General features: G+C 36.7%; 1 protein-coding gene across 10 annotated transcripts in view; it reads right to left on the reverse strand.

Annotated features, from left to right (window-relative positions):
- LOC132092654 (ras-specific guanine nucleotide-releasing factor RalGPS2-like) overlaps nt 1–18,730 on the reverse strand; it is a 102,961-nt gene that overhangs the window by 65,704 nt on the left and 18,527 nt on the right. For 2 of the 10 annotated variants that reach the window (XM_059498982.1, XM_059498988.1), the window contains exons 2-4: nt 6,358–6,445; nt 4,496–4,628; nt 4,295–4,399 (exon numbers count right to left, since the gene is read on the reverse strand). In XM_059498982.1, the coding sequence (XP_059354965.1) occupies nt 4,295–4,399; nt 4,496–4,552 (162 nt within the window). In that variant the 5' untranslated portion in view covers nt 4,553–4,628; nt 6,358–6,445. Of the gene's footprint in view, nt 1–4,294; nt 4,400–4,495; nt 4,629–6,338; nt 6,449–18,730 lie in introns of all 10 variants that reach the window. The other 8 variants (XM_059498983.1, XM_059498984.1, XM_059498990.1 and 5 more) reach the window with 6 other exon arrangements.

Here is an 18,730-nt window from a genome sequence, read left to right on the forward strand (position 1 = left end):
AATATTACAGTCAAGGAATGGTGAGCATGCATCATTAATTCGTGTACATTGTTTTCTTAAATTTAGGTATGACTCCATCCATGTTAATGTATTAGTAGAAAAATTAAACCTTGATGATTTAGATAAAAGAACATTATGATTAACGGTATCAAAAGCCTTTTTAAAATCAAGGAAGACAGCACCAACAACACCACTCCTATCAAGACTGGATTTAATTTGTTCAACAAAATAACAGTTTGCTGTCTCCGTAGAGTGATGTACCCTAAATCCAAACTGCATACTAGGGGTGTCGTGATATACCGGTATTGGCGATAACCATGATATTCAAAGCAACAATTATAGATATCGTGTTAATTTATTGTGTGATGATATACCGGTATTAGCAATAACCGCAATATTTAAAATGAACAGTTCTCTTATGATAACACCACATGTAAATACTCCAGTGCCAGTACCTGGTTGAGCTCCCAGGTGGCAGTACTGTGCCTTAACGCTGACACTGTCACACAAGGAGACACAGCGCTCGCAGCTACTCAGAGGAGAGCCGTGTTCATCAGAGTAATTTGCCATTATTGGAATAGGAAACGTTATATTAACCTGTTAACAGCAGTTTTCTGTGTTCATATATTTGATTAAAGGATGATTATTTTAATAAGTAACGTGTTTTCTTTACTCGTCTAGTTTTTATATTTGCAATTAATATGGCCTGTGCGTAGTCACACTTTATTTCTTTGTTCAAATCTATTAACAGTTACACGATTAAAACTGATCTTGCTGCATTAAACTCTATAAAATGTTAAGTTGATCGCAGTGCCATGCACTGAATGCCTCATCTGCAGTCATTCTTCAATTAGGTTCATTAGTTAACATTAGTTAAATACATTAGTTAACATTTATAAATAACATTAATAATAAACAATATTTCCACAGCATTTATTAATCTTAGTTCATGTTAATTTCAGCATATACTAATGAATTATTAAAATCGCAAGTTGTGTTTGTAAACATGAATGCACTGTGAACTTACATGAACAATTACTCAATTTTTATTAACATTAACAAAGATTAATAAATTGTGTAATGTATTGTTCGTTGTTCATTCATGTTTATACATTATTGTTAATAAATGACATCTTATTGTAAAGTGTTACCATTAATATTTATTCATCATACTGTTGAACTTGACAGTATTTTCTCTCTTGTTATTTTATAGGAGCTGCAAAGAAGACAGAGAAAGCCAGAGTCTTGTGCCCTGCATTTATCTGTATCAATATTATGTTCGTTGGATGAAAAAGAAAAACTCAATAAACAAAGTAAAAAATCATTTGACTTATCTTTTCCCCTCCAAGGTTTCTATAGATATCACAAAATATCGATATCGTGAATTCTTATGGCCACAATAACTGTGATCGAATATCGTGACAGCCCTACTGCATACGATGTAATAGAAAAGAACCATGATTTAAATGCTCTCCTAAATGATTGCAAACAACCTTTTCAATTACTTTAGAAATAACTAGTAGAATACTGATAGGTCTATAGTCAATTACGTAAGCAGGATCACCACTCTTAAATAAAGGTGCTATTACTGCTGACTTCCAGGCACTTGGAAAATGACATTGTTTTATTGACAAATTAACCAAATAAGTTATAGGTGTACTAAGAACGTTTGCATGCGTTTTAACTAATACAGAATCACAATTAAAAACATCTTTGGCCCTAGAACTCTTAAACTGGCTTAGAATTGTTATTATATAGGACTCAGATACTTCAGAAATATTAAAAACAGTAAGATCATGATTTGGTAATATAATATCATTACTTCTCATACCAAATCCATGTGTTAAATCTCGAACTGAGTCTATAAAAAAATGATTAAATACACTAATAATTTGATGCTTATCTTGAATTAAACTTCCATGAACCAGCAATTCAATACCTTTATGGTTTTTATTATTTTTCTTTTGTACTTTATTGATATTCTCCCATACTTCTTTACTATTCCCCATAGCATCATTTATAAGATCAATAAAAGAATTAGCTTTTGCTTTTCTCAATTCCTTTACAACTTTATTACATAAGTGCTGAAATGTCCTTCTGTCATGAGCTAACCCTGATTTAAGTGCTATTTTTAAAGCATGATCCCTCTGTTTCATTAACTTCCATAACTGTGTTCATTTAACCAAGGCAAATTCTGCTTTTTAAGAGGAAAGTATTTCACGTAGGAATTTCTTTTGTACTGTTTTCACTAGAGGTGCTGTAGAGGTTATCTTTGAGGTGAGCATTTATAACAGGAGAATTTCTGTATCTATGAGCTTATTTGAAACAAGACTCTGTCGACTTCACTATCCACCCTCACATGAGAGCGTGTGAATGGTCTACACACTCACTAACAGACACATGAATAATATAATCACCTTTTGTCCACTGCTCAGATGTCATTCACAAGACATTTTCCACAGATGCATGAATGTTGTACTACATGTGGGGTCACCGCGGAGAGTATGAGTGTGCATAAATAAAACACACTTCAGCACAGACATGAGACTTGGACTGGGATGATGTACTGTATATAGGTAAATGGATTGGGCCATAAATAAATAAAGTGCAGAAAGAAACTCTGTAGCCCAGATAAAGACACTTACAGCCAGGCATGTGCAGAATCAGGTCAGCGCATTTAGTCAGGCATACTGGGGTTAGAAACACAGAGCGTGTCCCCTGGTGACACTATCAGATATGTCACACACATATGTATATATGTATGTATGTGTTACACTGTTTCCACTGCTTTGGGCATTTGCCTTTCATAGAAGCTCAGGTGTTTCATTATATAAAGCTGACGGTATTATATGACCACATTAGACTGGAAGAAAAAAGTCTGTTTGAATACGTCTTTAATTGATTTATCTGTACATCTGTGCCTTATGCACATAAACTGTCAGTCACCACTGATAAGCTACTACTAAATATTGTAGAAACTTAATCTTCTGTAAAGCTGCTTAGCAACTGTTTGTATCGTAAAAAGCGCTATACAAATAAACTTGAATTGAACTGAATTAAAGCACGTATGAGTCATCAAGCAGCTGTGTATCTTTTCCTCAAGTTCAGAGGAGAGTTTCGTTTGAAACAGAGTCCTTGTATCACCGGAGAGAAGAGATCTTGATAGCCCTGCTCAGATTATAGTGTTTAATTTAAACCCTAGAGAGCATCGCTGCCTGCACAATTGTCTGCCAAATAATCATTAATTATTACTTAAACTGTACTCAACTATTTACTACTCCCTCTCTCTCTCCTATATCTTCCTTCGTGTTCAACAGAACAAAGAAACTCATGCAGGTTTGGAACAACTTGAGGGTGAGTAAACGATGATAGAATTTTCATTTTTGGGTGAATTATCCCTTTAAGGTATCTGACACTAAGTGTTGGCAATGGAAATGTGTACTTGTCACTAAATATATATATGATATATATATATATACTGTATATATATATATATATATATATATATATATATATATACTGTATATATATATGATATTTTTTGAAATATGTAGCTCTCATGAAATCCAAAATGAGCCAATATTTGGCATGACATTTCAAAATGTCTTACATTCAACATTTGATATGTTATCTATATTCTATTGTAAATAAAATATAAGTTTATGAGATTTGTAAATCATTCCATTCCTTTTTTACCCACAATTTGTACAGTGTCCCAAATTTTGTGGAATCGGGTTTGTATTATTGCAATAGTAATATATTTTTTATAACTATAACGACAACAACAATATAAAAACAGTAAATTACAGCTAATTTACAATACCAGTATTTATGGCTGTCTTCATTTCTTTGCATTAAACGTTAAAATAAACCAAAAGACACCAGGAGGGCCACTGTGCTGCCGAGTTTAGCTTCAACACACCTGTGTGGAAGTTTCTAGTAAGAGCTTGATTAGTTTGATTAGGGTTGGAGCTAAACTCTCTGGACACCAGCCCTCAAGGACCGAGTTTGGTGACCCCTGAGGTTTTATACTGATGAGAGCTTTAAGCTTCTCCTGGTGACAATAGATTTACAAATTATTTGCATTACAAATTCAGTAAAGAAAAAAAAACTGCCTTGTGTTGTGTTTTTAAATCGGTATGTTATCTTTTAAAAACATGCATGAGATCAGCGATGGGCAAGAAAATAAGCAAAAAAGTGTTATTCCTCCATTCAATATGTCTGCATAATCTGGGAGAATAAAAAGGGAAAAAAAGTGCGGACACAAAACACAAACGCACACAGTTTGACTTACTGCATATTCCTCTGGCGTGACCTTTAGCACGTCGAACACCACAGCGTCAAAACTCTTGAGCTCCGAGGGACCCTTCTCACTGAGGGACTCTGAGCTGCTGCTCCTCTGGAGGACACAACGACAGAACAGGGGACAGATGAAAACTTCTCATTTGATTACTGTTTAAAACATGCAGGGTGTTTCATGTGTGTGTTTCCTGACCTCTGAGGCCGGGGTCGTGAAGGTGGAGATGCCGAGCTGGCCATTGAGGACGTCCATTATTACCAAACCATCAGACACTATGGTAAGAGCTCACTCACCATCGTCATCCTCATCAGCTCGCCTGTATGGCCCCCTGCACACACACACACACACGCACGCATTCAGACCTGGACTTTGGCGATTCCTTAATGCACAAAACTGGTAAACTGGTACAGTGTTTTCTAAAACAACTTGTTAGGGCTCCATAAACCTACCCAAAACTATAATACCCCCACTTCAGTGCTTGGAATAGATGTGGGTTTGAGAGTCTTTTTATAAATAAAAATAAAATAAAACAAAAGGATTCATAAGCTCCAAATAAACTGCAAGCTTAGATAACAAAATCCAGGAGTACTAATGTTAGTTTGTCTGTGGTCTAGACTAGAGTCCTGCAGTGATTTTAGTTACACCCCCTCTCATGGGACGGCAGTTGTGATCTGTTCTTTATTTGTATGAAGCTCCTGACTGTGGATTTACAGTGGCTTTAGAGATGTTTAAGCAATGCTTTCCAGTCAAGTGCATCAGCAACTCCTCATCTTAGAGCCTCTCAGAGTCGTTTTGGCCGGGGATTTTGGATGGAAAACAGATTTATAATGCTCTGAGACGACTCGGGTCAAGTCAATTAGCATCAAACTCACAGATAATTTACTTTTTCATACAGATGACATTCTAAACGCCATCTAAAAGTATTTTAAACAGATTTTATTTGCTCACTATGCATGCAGCTTTTATAATTACATGGAACATTTGCCATTTTTCCCCCAATTGTTTGAGTGTTTAAGAACAGAAATGTGACAGAATATTCCTGCTAATGTTTGGTTTTTGAGCTGAACGATTCTTCTTGTCATTTTGATGATTATTTTAAAGGTTTAAAAAAAAGTTTCATACAAATTCAAACAAATTCAAACTCAAACAAAACTCGAAAATCAAAATGGAAGCTGAAAATACAAATAAAAGCCAATTTAAAAATATTAATTAAAAGAACATAACAAAAAATAACTAATTCAACATAATTTGCGTGAAATACTATTCGAAATTGCGTGATTTTTTCAATAATTGTTATGGTTATTGTAAGGCTTTAGGCATTGCAATTTATTGTATGTGTGTGTCACAGCTACACTATTGAAACAGTGAGTATTTTGTTTGTAGATTGGCCCCAATATCTTCCATTATAAGTGCACTGTAATCCAGATTTTTGCTTTTTTAAATCAAAATAGATTTTTGTTCTAACCAACAATAATTCCACAAGTGCTGTTGAGTTGTTTGTCACACCATAGAATGATTTAAAATGAACCCAATGCTTAACACATTCCTCACCTCTGAAACACACACAGTGTTAAATTGTGGGTGTGGTTAATCTAAAGTTTTAATGAAGTGATAAAACTGTACATCACTTCCACAGAACAACATGCACAGCACGACTGTTGGCCTCACTATTAAAACACTGCGTCAACATTTAGTTACACTAAAACAACAGCAGGTGTTCAGACAGTAATGGGACTGACAATGACAGCATGTGCATGTGTGTTTTGCTCTGAGAGTGAACAGGTGCTATGGAGCCATTAGTATCTCTGTGTGTGTGTGTGTGTGTGTGTGTGTGTGTGTGTGTGTGTGTGTGTGTGTGTGTGTGTGTGTGTTTAACAGGTGTTGCTGAGAGTTTGACTGACTTTACAGCACTACCAAACTGCAGACTAATGCTAATCACAGCTCGTATTCAGTCATCACACACAAATACAGCAAATAACAGCAGCACAAATGCTTTTGTTTGCCAAAAGACTGCAGCAGCACAAGAGATCAGACACACACAGATTAGTCACCGTTACTTGTCAAATGCACATGGTGACGGCTCCACTGCGTCCTCCGCTGCACTCGCTCGGCTGAATTCACTCGAAACCCTCCACTGAAAGAAACCTGCTGGGAGAAAAATAAAGAGAAGAAGAAAGACACGTTACGTTTTCAGCTAGTTAGGGGTTGTGGTGTCTTTTTTTTTAATTAACAGATGTTTTCTAAGTTTAGTCTTATTTATATTTTAAACATGGTTTTGTTTATTTCTGCTACTTTTCAAACGTTAACATATTTTAATGTTTTACCCTTGCACCCAGTAATCCATTAAACGCAAAGAATATTAATAATTACACATTTTAAACAATGATGATTTTAAAAAAATTATAATAAATGAAATAAACCTAAACGAATTAAATATTTATTCTGTAAAATGAATATATATATATATATATATATTTTTTTTTTTCTTTTTTTTTTCTTTTTTTTAAGAAATACAATTTTACTTTAAATTAAATAATGCTGAAAAAAAGAATTATGAGACAAAAAACTTGGGGGAAAAAAGAGAGAAATGTTATGGTAACTAATTGAAATAGGTTTCACCACTAAAAAACTTGATATAAAAGGTGAAACATTATGAACTAAACAAAACTAACTTAATAAACTAAATAAAATACTTACAAGACCAAACTAACTAATGCTTAGAAATATGAGACGTGATGGAAAAGTAAAATCAAGGTAAAATATCACTTGTGAACAGGATCTTTTTATTTATTATTATTATTCATGTCATTACCAATCAAGCTGTAATTGTCAAGACATACAAAAGCTGTAAAATTATTATTTAATGGGATAGTTGAAATGAATATTCGTCATTTACTCACCCTCATGTCATTAAAAAAAATCTATATGACTAATATGCTGAAGAACGAGAATAATATTAGTTTTGGTTACGATTGACTTGTATACAACATTTCTCAAACTATCTTCTTTTATGCTCCTCAGCAGAAAGTACGTAACTGACATGAGGATATGAACAGTGTTGGATATTGTTAGTGGAAGGGTGAAAGACTTTCTCAAGAGGACCCAAAGAGGCCTTAGTTTGAAGAAACACTCAGAAACCTGACAGATGAACTGTGTATCAATGAGAAAGACACTAGGTGGTGTTGTACAGCACTGAAACAACAGCAGCTGTTTCAGAGAGTTCAGTCTCAGGTCAGTCTCGGACACTACAGACACCAGACGCCACATGGCATTGTGGGACAAGCCAGATGCAGAGCAGGATGTCATGCTTTCTTTCCCTGACGTACGTGGAAATAGGCTTTAAAAACATCACATGGCTGAAGCCAGCAAAACATTCACTGCAGTGCATATCAAGGAGAACAAGCTTCCTCAGTCTATAGAGCGAAAGCTGAACTGAAACCATTCACTCTGGCATGTCTCAAACATGCAGAAACGTGACATGCTTCAGTGGTTTAGAGAGATAACCCACAGATCTCAAAGCAGCAGCCCAATCGCCATGTCACCTGACTAGTAAGAGAATAATCCAAAAAGCATCCAAAAAAAGACAATTTTTACAGACAATAAATGTTCGATTCTCTATAAATTTTGTTTCCATGATGTTACCATGGCAATAAGAGGATGACTCCACAGAAAGAGCCCAAAACTGTCTCATATACAGGCCCACACGAAACCTTTGCCCACAGAGCTCTGCAGATTTCAAGATCCTCAACCACTTATGTACTCACCTATTAATATACATTTCTGTCCAAAAGATTACTTTTTATATGAAAGAAATGCATACTTTTTTCAGAAAGTATTCATTGTTACAACAATATTATCCGGAAAAAAATACTTTTTTATCTGAAAAAGCTTACAGGGCACCTACTGTACAAGACTATAGTACATCCTGTCAATAATAATTAATAATTTAAAGTTTAAGGCAACTAATTTAACATATTTCACCATGTTTAGAAATCTGTGAGACCTTCTAAAGAATGGATTGAAACATTGCAAAATGCCTTAAGGGAATCTAAAACTAATATACTCTTAGTAGCTGACCACAATCGGATTAGCTGAAATATTTAATATTTAACACAATGAGCGGCGGATTTGTAAGATTATGAGTGACAAGTGAATCTATTTTGCTCTGTTTTAATCTGTAGACAAGAGTGTAAAACTGCATGTGAAGACTATGAATATACAGGCAATTGTGGCTCCATGACTGACGACCTCATGACGTCATGCACAGTTGAAGGTAAAGATGCGTGTGCATATTCATAACCACTGCAGCTGTCAGAAGGGCAACACAAATCACCTTCACATGCGTCTGTCTGTCTTACAAGGGAATGTTTGCGTGGTGAGCGTGATGGGAATGATTCATGTGTGAGATCTCGGAAGGTTGTTGAAAGACGCTCCGAGGCACGGCGGAGGCTGGAATCGAGCGAGGGATGGATCCGGATGAGAAAGAGCGTAGGAGGTGTCGCTGTCTTGTTGCAACCTGCCGGGGAAACAGTGGAACAGAACAGACACACTGAGCCTGAAGGAACGAGCTCAAGCAGCTGAACAGCTCAGTTTTCAACCTTCATTTACATGTGTTCCTCGATGTGTCCCGTAAAACGTGTTCATTAATCGTTCAGCTGCCTATAGTTTTTGCTTTTAGTGTATGTGTGTGTGCACGTGCAAGAAAAAAAAAACATTTAGTTTTTATTTTTTTTATTATCATTATAATTTTTTTTTTTTTACGACATCTCAACGGTAGGAACTAAAAGTAAGTAAAGGTTTTTGCACTTGTCAAACGCACCCAAAAAAAGAAACCATGGACATGATTTTAAGAGGTTAAATAGTCCTGGAAAAAGGCATGCTCATACTGTTTGCAGTCAAAAATGACTGCACTGGAAATGAATGGGAGTTTGCTCCGGGGCCCCTCTGAGCCCTATTCATCCAGATTTCATTTGACATTCAGAGGGAAAGAAAAAGAAAACAGCCTATGGAATAAGCCCTGAGGGAGACGATAAGAGAAGACCGTTAAAACGGAAAATATGATCTTTTGTGGTCCAGTGAGAACAAATGAATAAGAACAAGTGTGTTACTGTGTAACAATAATAACTATACGTTCATGTAAGCACGTCTCTAGCAGAGAACAATGGCAGCTACTCACAAACACAGGGAAATATCAACATACTGCATCAGAAACACAAGGAACAGACAATACTGCAACAGACTAAACATCATAGTTCCAAGAATAATAAATGAAATGGTTCTCAACGTGAACATAAGCAATGAGGCATGATGTGTCCCTCCCACTACATGAGCCGGTGTGAACGTGTAAAAGTGTGCAATCACTATCACAGGGTTGATCAAGAGACCACCCAATAACATCTATCTATCTATTTATCTATCTACATGCATAGGCATAAATATATATATAAATTATATATATATATATAAAGAGAGAGAGAGACCAAGAGACAGAGAATTATAATAGTAATTATAATTTAGAAGATTATTGTTATAATAATTTATTAAAATCATTAATTTGTTTTTATCAAATACAATTTTTTATCAAATAAAATTATTATTATTATTATTAATCCTACGAGTAACAAAAGAAATTACCAAAGTAAAGTGAAATAAAATAAATGTATTTAAATAAATATATTTGCCATTTTACAGTACAACTATACAATAACTATACAATTTCCATACTAAACCGTTATGGCAGTCTCATTTCTTTATTTTTAAATGTTAAACCATCAAGCTTGTTCGGAAAACCACAGGGAGCTCTTAAAGCTTTTTTTTTTGACAACAGCCAGTTCATAAACGCTTCTCATTACAAGTTTGTGATGATAGTTGGTGCATCTTACGTTCCCAAATGCATGGTATAAGCAACCCAGAGAACATGCAGAACAGCATTTACTGCAAACCGGGCTCGCTCTTGAGTCACTGAAAAGACAGGATCTTGACCTGCTCACGTGTAAATGCTGCTCTTCTTTCTAAAACCCACAGTGCATTTAATTAAACTGCAACCCTTGGTATGATTTTGATTTTATTTTGACTAATCATGCAGCTCTAAATGTGTAACTCCTTCATCAATCAGTAGTCAAGAGATTAAGTGCAGCACAACTGAATGGCTTTCAAGTCAATGCTAAGATTTTTTGGCATCCAGTTGTGTGTGATCGACTGTGTCTTACCTTAGACAGTCAGTGAGAAACATGCGCTGTGCCTGCATGTATGTGCCTTGAAGTGAAATCAAATAGGGCTGTAACGATTCCTCGAGTAACTCGATTACAAAAAATGATCGAGGCAAATTCCTCTGCCTCGAAGCCTCTTTTAATTTATTTTAAATCTCACGTCAGGTTCTTTCGCAATGGTTTTTTAATGTGACACAACGCATTTACGTCACCCACAAAGCGGAAGGAGACACAAGCGCTGCGTCCGAAATCGCATATTGCAAGCATAGACAGTAAAAGAAATGGACACACCGCGACCCCATTTGATTCAACGGAGAAAAGTGAAGTCAATTAGAAGCACGCACTTCCTGGGGGTCGAGCGTACTGCGCAGACTCAAACTGAGCTTGATGACGTAGATGTCACGTGAGCAACCTGTAAGTCTTCTAACCGCTGTGCCAAGAGAAATCTGAATCACCCACCGAATCTTGCAGAGAAGGCGAGCGTGAACAGGAGCACATTTTGGTAAGTATTGTGATTAATTATCTCCCTTGACTTTATGCCTCCACGTCCCCCCGATAGCCTCACAGACAGTAAAAGATTGCCTGCGAGCTTCTCCTCCTGTCCATACGGTAATTTCTCTACTGTGCGTCAGAGAGTCGCTGGTTATGACGCAATCGTTAGCCTATTTTTTACAAAAACTGATTCTACGGGACCATAACGTGAGATACAAGGTAATGGAGCCTTTTATACATTTTCGTGTATCTTTAGAAATAAATAATGGACAAATGGAGTCTTTAAACGCCTCAGATGTAAAGTTATTCACTGTCAAAGTGACGCCAAAATGAATGGGAGTCAATGGGATGCTAACGCAAGTGAAGTTCTGCTACAAGATGGCGGCACGCGGCCGACTTCAACTTCTGGTCGACTTCCTTCCCACCTGATCGAGATGCGAAATTTTTCGCATGAGCTTGCATTTCCGGTCTGACGCATTCGCATGCGTATGAATGGAAGTCAATGGAACGAAAAGTGCAGTGTGACCGCCCCATAACGATCAGCCGATCGTGATCGGAGCAGCCCTACTAATTATCATCCAAAGAGAGACAGACTATAAAAAGCCAAGGTCACAGCACACTCTATGGCAAAGTGCTGTTCAGAAGCAGAGGAATTTGACAAATCGAGTTGAGCATGATGCTGATGGCTGATGATAGGCTTGTTCTGTGTCTGCGTGTGTTTACAGGGCGTCCGGTTGAGGAGGAACACAACGCTTTATTAAAATATTGCGGAAAATGAGAACATCAATGTGGAGAAGATCAAACAAAGCCGTTCACACAGAACGCATATTTCACGCATTTTCTAGAGGAACATCTACTATCACCATTGCACTCGCATCTCGCACAACAGAGCCGCATTTTTAGAAAGCCATGTAAAATTAACGTGACATTTTAAAAACATATCTTGAGACTTTATGTTGGGTTTTTCCCATCCCACCTCCTCTCATGTTTAAATGAAAAATGTACTCTGTGATTGGCTTTCCGCCCTTTGCATTAAACTTATGCATGCATACATGATGCTGTTTTGTTTATAGTTCTTTAAGCAACTAGCAACTTAATTATAATTGGTTATAAAAATTATTTTTAATCTTATGCTCTTTTTCACAGTCATGTGTCATGTATTCCAGTGCTTTGTAGTAAATGTGCATTAGTAACATTTTGCTCGATGCGCCCTCTTGTGGCCTCAGAAGAGAAGCCAAAAGCTTTTCTTCACCATAACTGAAATTATGCATTTTAAAATTAGAATATAATTCGAATTTTGATCATATTTAATTGCAAAATTCGAATTTAGTTTTTCAGCCATTTTGACAGCCCTAGTGGGCAGCAGCAGGCAGCGAGTGTGTGTGTGTGTGAGAGAGCAAGAGTGATGATTGAAGACCCCCGTGGGATGAGAGCAGCTGCCCTAAGACCAGATCCACTGCTTGCACGGTTTCTTTCCCCTCTTTCTTTCTTTTCTCTCTCTTCCACTCCCCCATCCAGCATGCCTTTAGTTTTTCTCCGCGCCCTCTCACATTTAATGCACTCTCTTGGCCGAATGCCCCATTCCTGCCTCTCTATGAGTGCAGTTCAGGAGCCAGCAGGAAACTCCACAGGATGCAAAAGATTCTGAGCGGAAGCAGCAGCTGCTGTGCCGACCGGCAGCAATAGGAAAAGGGTTATAGTAATAATGACTGACACACGGTCATGAGCACATATTCACTATCTTAAATAAACAGCAGGGCGGCACTAGAGGAAACGGCTGAGTTCGTTATCTTGTGTTGGTGTCTATAGCTGTGGTTTTGGGCATGGAGCAGATCAGATAAGCAGAAAATCTGTGGCATTAATTAACTGACATCATTACATCACAATTTTAAATCACACCACAGCAAACCACAGACTCTCACACTGGGACCAAATACACACACACACACACACACACACACACTTGACTGAGGACTGGTCAGGATGGTCAACTATTCAACTGTAGTGGTCAACAAAGATAAATGATTAGTGCATAGTGCCAACAACTTAGATAAGCTTTTTTTATTATTATTATTTAAATTGAATGCTATACATGGAAATATAGTAGTCCAGGTACTGTTTTAACATTTTTTATGCTATAAAGGGGAATGGCTGCTCTGAAAGTCACTTTATGAGCTTTATACAAAAAAAAAAAGAAAAAAAACTATATTTATATATATATATATATATATATATATATATATATATATATATATACACATACATACATACACACACACACATACATACATACACACATACATATATATATATATATATATATATATATATATATATACACATACATACACACTTCTCATTCAAAGAGTTTGACTATGAAAATTGTAGATTCACACTGAAGGCATCAAAACTATGAATTAACACATGTGGAATTATATATGGAATTATATACATAACAAAAAAGTGTGAAACAACTGAAAATATGTCATATTCTAGGTTCTTCAAAGTAGCCACCTTTTGCTTTGATTACTGCTTTGCACACTCTTGGCATTCTCTTGATGAGCTTCAAGAGGTAGTCACCTGAAATGGTCTTCCAACAGTCTTGAAGGAGTTCCCCGAGAGATGCTTAGCACTTGTTGGTCCTTTTGTCTTCTGTCTGCGGTCCAGATCACCCCTAAACCATCTCGATTGGGTTCAGGTCCGGTGACTGTGGAGGCCAGGTCATCTGGCGCAGCACCCCATCACTCTCCTTCTTGGTCAAATAGCCCTTGATGCCTTCAGTGTGACTCTACAGTTTTCATAGTCATGAAAATAAAGAAAACTCTTTGAATGAGAAGGTGTGTCCAAACTTTTGGTCTGTACTGTGTGTATATATATATATATATATATATATATATATATATATATATATATATATATATATATATATATATATATATATATATATATATATATATATATATATATATATATATATATATATATATATATATATATATATATATATATATATATATACACACACACACACACACACAGAGACTTAAATGTCTTCACGTCAACCCCTCCCAAAATAGTTTGATTTAAGAAACTGACAGAAATATATTATCATTGTACAGTTGAATGTATGTCTTAATGTAAGAACTCTTCTACGAATACTAATAAAATTATTATTAAAACTTATTTTAAAGAATAATCACATTTTTCTTCCATGTTTTCATTTTAATAGTAAATGTTGTGCAGCATTTGGTTTTTCCAAAAAACATTAAAAGATAAATTAATTTAATGTTTTATACCTTCATTTGATTATTAAAATAAATAAATAAATATAATGGCTTGTTCTTTTCAGGTTGGTGGAGAGCTCCTGCCTCAATTGAAGGAGTTCAAGTACCTTGGGGTCTTGTTCACGGGTGTAGGAAGGATGGAGCGGGAGATTGACAGGCAGATAGATGCAGCTTCTGCAGTCTCAAAGCGACAATTAATCATTCAAAGTCCACTTATGTTACTCTTCATGCTTAAGATATGTTTTTTCTTTCTTCGGGTTATCTTGAGGGTTTTTCCATTGTTTTAATTTTAGTTTTAGTATAACATTATAATACGGTTCATATTTATAATATGAACAAACAATAGTATAAACATCCTTCAAAGTACATTGTGAAAATCGTAATTAATAAATGCAATAAACTCAGTGGTATAATTGACAATTATGATTTGTCATAATCATGCAGCCCTACCTCACACAATTCCATACTTATTCAAACACACACAGACAACCAGCAGTATTAAAAGCACTTATATGTGTTTAGAAATCAATACAACGGGCGTGTAAAGGAAGTCTTCACCCTTCAGATTACTGTGACTGCATTACTGAGTATTGATCTACTGATCAATACTCTGCAGCACGTCTCACTCAGCCATTAAGTGACATGTCAGAGTTCACAGGTCGCACCGCCGGATCAGTTTACAACCTTCTGTAAGAGTTGTCCAAAACAGACAACACTATCCCACTCTCAGGACAGTGTTGGCATATGGACCCCATTACTGGCCCTCAGCCTAATAAACCATCAAGCTGCTCTGTGAAGCCGTCCACCAGCTGAGTATGATTAGAAGGAAATCAGTAGAGGCTTCAGAGAAACACATGGCCAGAGGATTGCATTGCCCCATTTTCTGACAAACCGCTCTTGCAGCTGACGTTTTGGTTTCAGGTTTGAAAGGAACATGCAGGAATGAGAATATAAAGTCTGGGACATGATTGATGTTAAAAAAGCTATTAAGAGCACTGACGGACACATCAAATGTGTGCACACAAAAACACCTTTCATACAGCACGCGACCCCGATATACACAGAATTATGTCTTGGCGAGTATTAACGCAAACATAATCTGTAATGTCTTAAGTGAGCGTTTGGTTAACTGTTGGGATAAAACATCTGTTGAGTAACATTTTATTAGACATGTGCATTAGAGCAGGTCTTACTATATAGGCAATCTGTCTCAATGTTAATCAAACATTAAAAAGAAAAAAGTCTATTTTACTGGTACAGAATTTCCTATGAGAACGCATGTGTGTCACTGACACTCCCTCTGCAGAACTCAACGGTATTTTTCAACAACATTAATTCCATGAGTCATCATCATATTTTCACTCCACGTCTCTTTTCTCAATCCCTCCGTCACAGAAAGATTTCTCGCAGCTGGGGCGAAGAAGAGACCAAACGACACACTTGCGGCATATAAATCAATCACGTACACTTCACTCCTGTCCTTTCATTGCTCCTCACGCTTTCATTTGTTCCTTCCTTACTTCCTCTTGACGTCGCTCTGATTCTTTCCATCTCTCCCTTCAGATAATTCCAGTTGGCCCTCAGGGTTTTGAGGGAGAGACGAGAGGCATGCTAGAACTGGATCAAACACACACTCTCGACACAATCACAGAAACAATACCCAGAGAAGAGCTAGTCTAAAACAGAGTTTATCTGTTCCAAAACCTGCCTACATCAAAACGGTTTCTAAAGGTTACAAACTTTACAATCTAAGATGACGTACGTTCCAAGAGAAATAAACTAAAAACGAAAACACCGGACTCTGAAAAGTACTGATAAAAAAGTGGTTCATTGTAATCAAAACTGGATCATTTCATCTAATTATTGAAACACTGTAAAACACAGTTAGCTTAGCAACATGCTAAAGTGTAACCTAACAGCTAACTCAATTGCCATCAATTACAATTGACATCTCATTACTGCTGCTAATGAATGTTTCCTTTTTGGCGCTATTTAAAAGAGAGAGAGAGAGAGAGCATCCCGAACAACCTGATGCTACATCGTTGTGATACGATTAAAAAACTTTTTTTTCCCCCATGTTATTCAGAGTTTTGGTTTTAACACATTAAAACTGACAGGATGCTTCTTTTGAAATGGTTTCGATTTCTGCAACTTTCCAGCTAACATCTCAGTGATTACCTTGCATACTTATACATTTTGTACAATATCAAAATTCGAAAATATTTTTTGAATAAGTGTATTCCATGCCAAAGACTGTACTGGTCAGCGATAGGGGTGGGTGAATGACCAAAACCTTATTTCACCGTTTGAGAAATTTTATTTCACGATAACTTTATATATACAGTATCTCGATATGCTATTTTTATTTTATTCTTGTTATTTAAAATAAAAACAAAAAAGCAAATAACAGATACACAATTTTTCTACAGACACCTTAGCAATTGAATCGCCATTGGCAAGTAAATATCTATGTTTACCTGCCAGACTGAGAGATAATAATAATAATAATAATAATAATATTTGGGACAAAACTAACAAAAATACTAATAATAATTATACGGTTTCTAATAATAAGAACTATAAAACACACTAAGGATTACTAAGGATTAATGAGCTGCTGGATTGATGAATATTAATCAGGTTGTGTTCGTTCACTCGAACTGATTTGCTGAAATCAAAACAGGGACGATAATAGGTGAGTGCCAGCCAATGAGATTGCAGTTTGCCCATTAACACCACCCACTACCGGAAAACCCGACTGTTCTGAAAAGCTGCAGACTTCCATAGGAACGCCGTTATTTTGACAGGAAAATACAAAGAATATTGTTTAAATGTAGCTCGTCAATTCTCTCTCTCTCTCTGCGTGTGTGTGAGAGAGAAAGTGACGCCGATTTGTGCGCTTTCACACTAGAGTTTACTGTACATTAAATACAGTTGCGCTGCACATCCATTGAGATGAATTGAGAAATATCACCGATCGAGAGAGATGGAGAGAGAAACTCTGAAGCCCTCAGTCAGAGAGTGTTCGCGAGTGAAAATATATATGTGCTAAACTTATACTTAGCCTCCAACTCACACACTGTCGAGTAAAATCTGAGAATTGATTAGCCATTGGCTAATATGAAGACACCATTTAATCGCCAGAATGAAGATTTAGTCGCATATGCGAGTGATTTACTCGCTATGTAGAGGGTTGCAATATACTGAAACACATTCGGTTCGTCACCCAATTGTTTATGAAAATTTAACACATAACAGACTATTTACATGAACTCTCTACATGACGGCCATTTTGACATAATTGTGTGTATTTGACCAATTAAGAGTAACAAGACGTGAAAAAGATCTGAATTCAGGATTAAATGCTGTCTGAGAGAGGCTGCCATCAACACTGCATTGAGTTCTTTGTCACTGCTTATTGTGCTCACTAACTTTACTAAATATTATGCAGACATCCCAAGTCTCCCGGAAGTTCCGGGAGTCTCCCGCATATTGAAAACGGCTCCCTGATACCCGCAAATTAGTTAAAATCTCCCGGAATCTATACCGAGCGAGCAAAAGCGCGCATGCGAAACAGATAATGTGTTTCAAACCGTGTAGCGCACGCACGGCAGAGAGGGAGAGGGAGCGAGAGACCTTGCGTGTGTGTGCTAATGTGCGTGTGTGCGAAGCGCATGTAAGACAGAGAGCATCCTGATTAGCCTGTTTCTGCAAATCAACCAATCAATTGTCAGTGTGGATGGGCTTTTATCTCTTCTCCCGAACAAAATTAATCAGTTATGTCTACCTAGAAACAGGAGCACCATGACACATTTTACAGCAGACTACACGAAAGTGTACCCCTGTCTTATAGGTGTCAAACATAATGACAGTCTCGCTCAAGCATTGCCCATGGAGGGTTATATGATTGCAAAAGGCATGTTGAGGTGAGTTGACAACTTTCATTTCATCTGCATATTATTCAGGTTAGTTGCCAAGGCTACATGAAAACAACCAACTCCTTAGACCTGTTTAAAGTTGCAATGGAAAATAAATAAAAGCAGTTTACATTAATTGTATAAGCAGATTATATAAATAGTAAAAGTAATCTACATATTTAAACATAATTAACGAATAATTACATAGGCCTATAGCTTATAGAAATAATATTTTATACTTTTATATCTTTTAGAGACCACAACATGTTAGGGAGGCTAAGTGCAGAGAAGGCTGCTCCAATATATCTCCGTTCTCCCATTCAGATTCAGATTCAGGCAAAGTCTCACTGAGAAGGTGACTACAGCTGAGATGTATTTCCTTCCTTTTTTGGGGGGGCGGGGGGGGGGGGGGGTCTTCGGGATACCTCCCTGAAATGACTTTTTGCAGGTTGGGATGTCTGTATTATGCACACCACAAATTCGTGATTGCATGCTGTCTAAGAGAAGTGACTTTCTGTGCGAATGCTT

This window comes from Carassius carassius, chromosome 18 (genome assembly GCF_963082965.1).
Source record: "Carassius carassius chromosome 18, fCarCar2.1, whole genome shotgun sequence".
In the NCBI taxonomy this organism is placed as follows: Eukaryota; Metazoa; Chordata; class Actinopteri; order Cypriniformes; family Cyprinidae; genus Carassius; species Carassius carassius.